The sequence below is a fragment of the Phaenicophaeus curvirostris genome, chromosome 18 (assembly GCF_032191515.1).
Source record: "Phaenicophaeus curvirostris isolate KB17595 chromosome 18, BPBGC_Pcur_1.0, whole genome shotgun sequence".
NCBI lineage: Eukaryota > Metazoa > Chordata > Aves > Cuculiformes > Cuculidae > Phaenicophaeus > Phaenicophaeus curvirostris.
The window spans coordinates 7,719,707-7,726,950 of record NC_091409.1 but is presented as its reverse complement, the minus strand read 5'-3'; the positions used below and the strand labels follow the sequence as shown (position 1 = coordinate 7,726,950).

Sequence of the window (7,244 nt, the reverse complement as noted above, 5' to 3'; positions counted from 1 at the left end):
GCACACCTTCACAGCACAGAATCCCTGCTCTGGCTCGTGCCCTGCTCCAGCTTGGGGATGTGCATCGGCTTGGATCTCCGGTGGGTGAGGCTGTGGGGTGCTGGCCATTCGGGCTCTTCAGGGTAGAGGGACCCTCTCCTACCCTGACCCTTTGGCCACCGCTGCTCACTGAGTGCAGGACCAGGAGTGTGCGATCCATTCTTGGGACCAGGACTCAGTTCCCTCGAGCAGAAGCAGGATCAGTCTCCCACAACCAAAGGCAGGACCGGTTCCCTGGAGCTGGAACCCGAACCTATTCCCTGGAGCTGGGACCAGGACTGGTTCCCACAGCCAGGAACAGGACCTAGACCCTGTCCCCTGCAGTGGGAAGTAGGACCCGTTCCCTGGAGCAGGAGCAGGACCTGTCCCTTGCAGCTGGGACCGGGTCTGGTTTCTAGGACCCGGTTCCCGGGGGCAGAACCGGGACCAGGAGCCGTTCCCCGGCGGGGGCCGGTGCCTCCCCCGCTGTCCCGGGCAGCCGGGGGCGATGCCGGGGCCGGGCTGGCGGTGTGGCCGCCGTGTCCCGTCCCCTCCCACCGTGGAGCCAAGTTCAAACCGCGGCCCCGGCGGAGCGGAGGGGGCCGGGCTCCCCGGGAGCCGCCGCGGGGCCCCATGGTGAGTGCTCGGCACCGCTGCCCCTTCCCCTCCTACCGCCTCCGCTTCGGCCCCTTCCCCCCTTCTCTTCCCTCCCTCTGCCCCTTCCCTCTCCCCTTGCCCCTGCCCATTCTCCTTTTTCCTGCCCTTTCCCCCGCTCTCCTTTTTTTCCCCCTTTTAAAATCCCCTTTCCTTTTCCCTCCCTTTACCCTCTTCCTTCCCCCCTTTTTTCCCCCTCTCCTTTTTCTCTCCTTTCCCCCCCCCTTTTTACCCCCCTCCTTTTCCCTGTCTCATCCCCCCATTTTTCCCCCTCTCGTTTTTCCTCCCCCTCTCCTTTTCCCCCGTTCCCCCTCTCCTTTTTCCCCGTTTTTCCTCCCCCTCTCCTTTTTCCCCCTGTTTTTCCTCCCCCTCTCCTTTTCCCCCCCTTTTTTCCCCCTCCACCTCCCTTTTCCCCTTTCTCCCAGTCCATTCCCTGCACAGGGGGCTCCCACTCCCACCCCGCATGCCAGGATGGGGTCAGCTCCCCCGGGATGGGATTTGCAGGGGCCAGGACAGGGCTGGGACCCATCAGGATGTGGCTGGTTCTCCTGGGATGGGGCTTGGACCGGCTGGGAAGGGGCTGATCCAGCTGGGAAAGGGGCTTGGGCTGGTGGAGATGGGGCCAGCTGGACTCGGAAAAGAGTTTGGATGAAGAAAAACAGCGCTGGGTTGGGTCAACAATAAGGTTGGAGGTGGGAGCTGGTGGGGAAAGGTCTTTGGTGTGGTTGGGAGGGCTGGTCCAGGTGGGATCAAGCTGCTGTGGCCAGATAGGGTTTGGACCTGGGCTGGTCCTGTGCAAGAGAACAGAGGGTCTGTCCATGCAGGTGCTGGCAAGGTCCTCGTACAAGGGTGTTTGAGACAGGTTCCGTCCATCTGGAAGGAGCTGGGGACCCCAGTGGGGCTCCCGGGCAGCTTTGCCCTACGTCGCTTGGGCAGCCGAGGCTCACGCGAGTGCCACCAGGAGCTGCTCTATCAATGATGGTGATTTCCCTTATCTCCGTGTATTTGCTGGAGGATTAGAGCAGAGGAAGAGATTAGCTTCCCCTGCCAGGTCCTGCACCCACGCTCCCCTGGCTGCTCCCAGAGCTGCCCTGCGTGCTGCGGGGGTGGAGCAGGGGGAGAAGGAATTGCTCCAAATCAGCTGCTGAGCTTCTCTTTCTGCATCCTGAAGGGTAGGAAGCAATAGCCAGGGCTGGGGTTTGCTGGCTTCTTCTCTCCCCTGCATCCCTCTCTTGGCACCGCTGCTTCCCTGCTCTCTCTGGGGGTGCTGGGAAGCTCCTACAGCGTCCTCTGAGCTCCTGTCCCTGCTGCTCCCTGAGCTTTTTGAACTCCAGGCTGTGCTTTCTCCCCTACTAAGGACTGAGAGTCCTGTGCTAGGCTCGACTGCCTGGAAATGCTGCAAATGGTTTGCTCCCAGTTGTTTAATAAGGCGCTTCAGGGAAATCATTCCCAGTTGAACAGTAAAATTGCATGGCCTTGTCTTCGCGGCGGCGGAGGCTTCCCGAGAGCAACCCTTAGACTTTGGACAGGGTGTCCTCATGGAAGCAACGGTTTCCTTTGGTGTCCCTGAGGATTTTCTCCTCGGCGCTGCTGAATCACCTCCAGGGTGAGACCTCCCTGTGGGTTTGCAGAGGACAAAGCCAGCGGCACAGGGAGGCTCTTCCTTGCCCTTCCCAAACCCTGGACAGGGCCCAGCACGGCTCTACTGGAAAGCACGTGGCAGTTAAGGAAGCTGAAGAGCCCAGTGGGATTGGTACCAGTTGCATGTGGATTTGCTCATCTCCTCACAACGTGCTTCTGCTCCAAGATGACGCCTGTATCTATGCATTCCTGGTCTTGTGGAGTGTTGGATTTCACCTTGCATTAAGCCCTCATCCCTCCTGCTGGGCTGCAGGAGGGTGGGGAAACTTTTCCTCACCCTTTGGAGCCAAAACCAGCGTGTGACTGGGTGAACAGCATGGAGTGGATGCAGATTTTGCCAACAAACCCTCCAGTTTCCCTCTAAAGGGCAGGATGGATGGTGTCTACTTGAGCTCAGACTTCAGCTTCAGCAAGGGAACTTTTTCCTTCTTGTTTCTCTGTGAGCCAGACATGGCTGGGATGGCAGCGAACGTGCTGAGATGGGAGCTGGGCCTTGGGGCAGGCAGGTGCTGGCAGCAGGTAGAGCTGCCTGCCCCCCCCTCCTCCTCAGTCGCACTTTGGCTGTCGCACAGGGGTTGCATATTTGGAAGAAGCTGGGATGCTTTCTGCCTGCCCAGACCTGACACCTGCAGAGGGGGAGGGGGGAGAGAAACTGGGGGGAATCAGAGGGGGCTTCTCCTGAAAGCAGGAGGCGAGAGAAGCACTGCGGTGCCTCAGCACTGTGCCACTGCTCAGCGATGCAGAGATGAGAGCTGTCAGGCTGCTTTCCTGGCAGACGCTGTGCGTGCATCAGGCTTCCCATCCTCGCCCTGCTGCTGTGGGACTGCTTGAATATCCTCGGTCACCTGAGGTTGTGCTGGCTTTTCTTCAAAGCCCTGGGACTCATCCCTCAGAGGGTCCCGCCACCCTCTCCATCTCCTTCCTGCCAGCTCAGATGTCAGTGCTTGGGTTTCCCCTGTATCCCGGGGCCAGCGTGGGGCTGCCGGGAAAGCTTGGAGCTGTGAGTGCACTTGGTGAAAGCAGGTGCTTGTGCTGCTTCTGTTTGGCTCCTGTGTGAGGGCACCTGAGCCTGGGATGAGCAGGGGCTGCGGGGGAGCTGGAAAAATGCTGCATAACTGTGTCTGTGCTGTGCAGTTTGTGAAGGTGCGGAGAGCATCCTTCCAAGGGGACTTGAAACCACTCATGTCAAGCTGTGAAGGTTTGCTGGCAGCGAACCAGGTGGCTCCCTGCCTTCAGCTCCTCTCCAAAGAGCAGGGCATGTCCTTTTCTGCTCCTCTTGATAGCTGTTTGGTTGAAATACCACAAGCTGGGGAGATACTGGGGACTCTATTGGTGCAGAGAGCTTGGGGTCAGACCCTATAGACCCACGAAGGTCCCTGCTGCATCTCTTTGCTGTGTACCTGGCTGCTGGCACTGCAGAGAACTCGGTGTGGGCAGTGCTGCCTGGACTGGGCTGAAGCTGGAGCAGTTTCTGAAGAGCTTTGTTCCAAAAGAAGACAGTCAGGCTTGGGGATTGTCCTGTGGGAGAGGAGGCAGTGTCTCTCCCTCCTGCACCTGCCGCACCTGCCGAGGGGAGAACAGGTCTGATGAAAGTTTGTGATGAGGGGATGAAGGCAGAGCCTGGAGCATCCCTTCAGCCCTGTCTTCCCCTCAGCTGACACTGAGCCCTTTCCTGCACAGATTCTCCCCCGGGTGCTCTCCTGCGCTGTTCTGTTCCTCCTCCTCGTTGCTGTGCTGAGCAGAGGCAAGAGGTGCAGCATCGCCAAAATCCTCCGGCAGTACCGAGCTGTCATCTTCCACGAGATCCAGAACCTGGTGAGCGGGGAGGGGGATCTGCCAGGGCCCCGAATCCCACTCTGGGGATGCTGCCGAGCTGGATGAAGCCACGCTGTGGGATGGGGATGGCTGCTTTGCTAGCATTACTGGGGAGAACAGGGTGTTTAAATGGGCGATTCCTGCCTCATGTGGGAAGCACCGATGTTTTGGGGCCTGATCTCCTTGCTTTATTTCTCCAGAAAAACCTGAGTGGGTCGGCGGACAGGAGCGGGAGGGGCGGGCTGGCTTGTCGCTCGAACAAGGTGAGCATCAAGGGATGCAGGGCTTGGGCATCCTGTGGGCTGAGCCCCTGGCGGAGCTGTCAAATCCCTCTTCCCACCTGGGGTTTCTCTCCTCTCCAGGACCAGAAGATCCTGCTCTCCATCTACAACATCAGCATGTCCCTCCGGGAGGTGGCGGCCGGCGCCCTGCGTGGCCCCGAGGAGCTGGCAGTGTCAAAGGTGACCAGAAACACTGACTTCGTGCTCAGAGAGAACTGCAGGAAAATCAGCAAGGTGGGAGCCCTGCCCCTTCCCAGTCACCCCAGTGGCTCCCAGTTCCCCAGCACCAGGGCTGAGGTCAGAGATTGCCCTCATGCGCTCTCCTGGCTGCCCCAGGGGCTGAGAGTCCGTGCTGGGGCTGCGCCCAGGGGATGCTGGTGGCCCAGTGAGCTTTAAACTGGCCAGGGAGGGAAATCCAGCAGTGAGGGACTGACTGGTGTGTTTATAATCACCAGTTCCCGAGTGGGTTTGTCCACCCGTGCTGTGACGCTGTGGCTGAAAGGAGCGCAGAGCCTCATCCCAGTGGGGTGCTCGACCCAGGGTGGGTGCACTCAGTGGTGCTTTTGCACCTGGGTGCTCAGAGGTAGGAACAGGAGTTTCTCCCCATCTGGTCTGGGCTCTCCCGCATCCCTGAGGCTCTGAGGGGGAAATCCAGCCTGGAGGGTCCCTACAGCAGCCACCAGCAACTCATTAACAAGAGGGGAAAGCGCAGGGCAGTGAAGTGCTGGCTCCCCAGCTCTGCCTGGCTCTGGCACGGCACTGGGCGCATCCTCCCCATCGCTGCCATGGGAATTGGCTGGGGCTGACCCTGCCTGGGCTTTCCTGGTGTGGGCTGGAGGTGCTGCTGCTCCACAGACTGACCTTGGCCATCTGCCCTGCCTGTGGATGCGCTGTCAGAGCTGTCCTTGGCATGGCTGTGGCTGGTTTGGCCACCCCAGGTTGCAGCTTTGTGTGTCCAGTTTTGGGCCCCTCACTATAACAAAGACATTGAGGTCCTGGAGCACGTCCAGAGAAAAGCAACGAAGCTGGTGAAGGGGCTGGAGAACGAGTCTTATGAGGAGCAGCTGAGAGAGCTGAGGTTGTTTAGCCTGGAGAAGAGGAGGCTGAGGGGAGACCTCATTGCTCTCTACACAAAAGGAGGTTGCAGAGAGTGTGGTGTTGGTGTCTTCTCCCAAGTGATCAGTGATATGACAAGAGGGAATAGCCTTAAGCTGCATCAGGGGAAGTTTAGATTGGACGTTAGGAAGAATTTCTTCACAGAAAGTCTTCTCAGGCATTGGCAGAGGCTGCCCAAGGAGGTGGTGGAGTTGCCATCCCTGATGGGGTTTAAAAGATGGGTAGATGAGGTGCTCTGGGATATGATTTAGTGGACAGGTATAGTCGGAGTTGGTGATCTCAAAGGTATTTTCCATTCTATGACAATTCTATGATTTGCTCGTGCAAACCCCATGTGTGCAGGGTGGGATGTCCCAGGTGCATACTTGGTGCTGGGGGGGTGGCTTTTGTCCCCCTGACTAATGCCTTTGTGCCGGTGGTGGGTTGTTTCTGCTCCCTTGACGTGCAGAGCCCACTGCACATCCCAGCACAGCCCCGGCAGAGGGGACTCAGCCGCAGGAGGAAGCAGCTGCGGGAGATCAGGAGGAAGGTGGAGAGGCTGGTGACCTGCTGGGAGAAGCTCTACGCCCTGCACACACCCCACCGTGGCTTGCAGGATTCATAGGGACGTCCTTACCACACGCCGGAGGGATGCGCTGTACCAGAATCTGGTTTGGAAACCAGGGACAAATTCAACCCTGAAGGTAGCAGAGTGGCTACTGGTGGGTGGACGAGTTGGACTCATCCTTCTGTTCCAAGTGGTCCCCCTCACCCGTGGTGGGGCTGCCAGGTTGGTGGGATGGCAGCAGTGGGAAGCTGGAACACCAGGAACCTTGGGAGAAGAAGGGGAAGTGCTGAAAAAAGGAGGTGAAGCATTGGATTTCTGTGATGCTCCTGGCCCCGCATCACCTGCTGCTTCCCTGGGGACAACGGTTGCTTTTTGGGGCAGAAAGAGGACACGTGGGGCTGTGGCTCTGAGGGCTTCGCTGGGAATGGGGTCGCTGCACGCCTTGCAAGGCTCTGAGGGTGGCTGGGCTGTGGGGAGGAACATGCGTCCCCCTTGCACTGCTGGGACAGAGAGAGCAGCTGGGCACCCATGACAGACAGAAAACCTGGGTGCATCCTCTGGGGAGCTGTTAATAAAGAACAAAAACCCAGGCAGCTGTGGGGGCTCGAGGTCAAGGCACCTCTGGGGTGGGCAGCGCCACGGACCCAGCTCGGTGGGTGCCCCAGCACCCCGGTGGAGCACTGAGCCTGGAGGGATGTGGTGTTGGGTGCAGCCACCCTTGTCACCCTACTCTGCCGGCACCCCTGCTCCGCCAATGGGTGGCAAATTCTCTGGTAAGCCAGAAATAAAACTTCCCCTCCCCTGGGAACCTTCTGGATGCTTCATCTGGTGACCCAGGGGCTCTCGTGTTGAGGATGATGCTGGTCATGGTGCAGGGGCTGTACAAGCCTGGGAAGGAGCTTGCAGCAGCGCTGGGCATGGTGGCATCGTGTCCGCTGTGCCTGCGTCCCCAGCCCAAGGGGCCCCATCCTGCACACTTCTGCTGGTGCATGGGTGGCAGAGGACAGGTCCTTGCTGCAGAAGCTGCTTTTCTGGGACGCCGTTCCCCCTGCTGGAGCAGCGGCTGGGGTGGAAGGGCTGACGCTGCACCCCTGCCTCAGTTTCCCCAGCCTCTCTCCAGCCTGGTGGACCTCTCAGCCGGGTGGCTGCGGGGACGGCTGGGGAGGACACGA

The 7,244-nt window shown here is 59.5% G+C and overlaps 2 protein-coding genes across 2 annotated transcripts in view; one reads left to right on the top strand and one right to left on the bottom strand.

The window, feature by feature from the left end:
- UCKL1 (uridine-cytidine kinase 1 like 1) overlaps nt 1-7,244 on the bottom strand; it is a 179,119-nt gene that overhangs the window by 110,376 nt on the left and 61,499 nt on the right. The gene's annotated exons all lie outside the window — the stretch shown is intronic.
- C18H20orf204 (chromosome 18 C20orf204 homolog) lies at nt 583-6,875 on the top strand. The gene is made up of 5 exons (XM_069871620.1): nt 583-654; nt 3,994-4,128; nt 4,329-4,391; nt 4,491-4,643; nt 5,974-6,875. Exons 1-5 carry the CDS (start codon nt 652-654, stop codon nt 6,127-6,129), a joined length of 510 nt encoding a protein of 169 aa, XP_069727721.1. The 5' UTR covers nt 583-651; the 3' UTR covers nt 6,130-6,875.

Excerpts from the sequence above, each read along its gene's own strand:
- C18H20orf204 (XM_069871620.1), top strand. Across the intron at positions 4,129-4,328 it reads TCCACGAGATCCAGAACCTG|AAAAACCTGAGTGGGTCGGC; the intron begins GTGAGCGGGGAG and ends TTATTTCTCCAG. Across the intron at positions 4,392-4,490 it reads TGGCTTGTCGCTCGAACAAG|GACCAGAAGATCCTGCTCTC; the intron begins GTGAGCATCAAG and ends TCTCCTCTCCAG.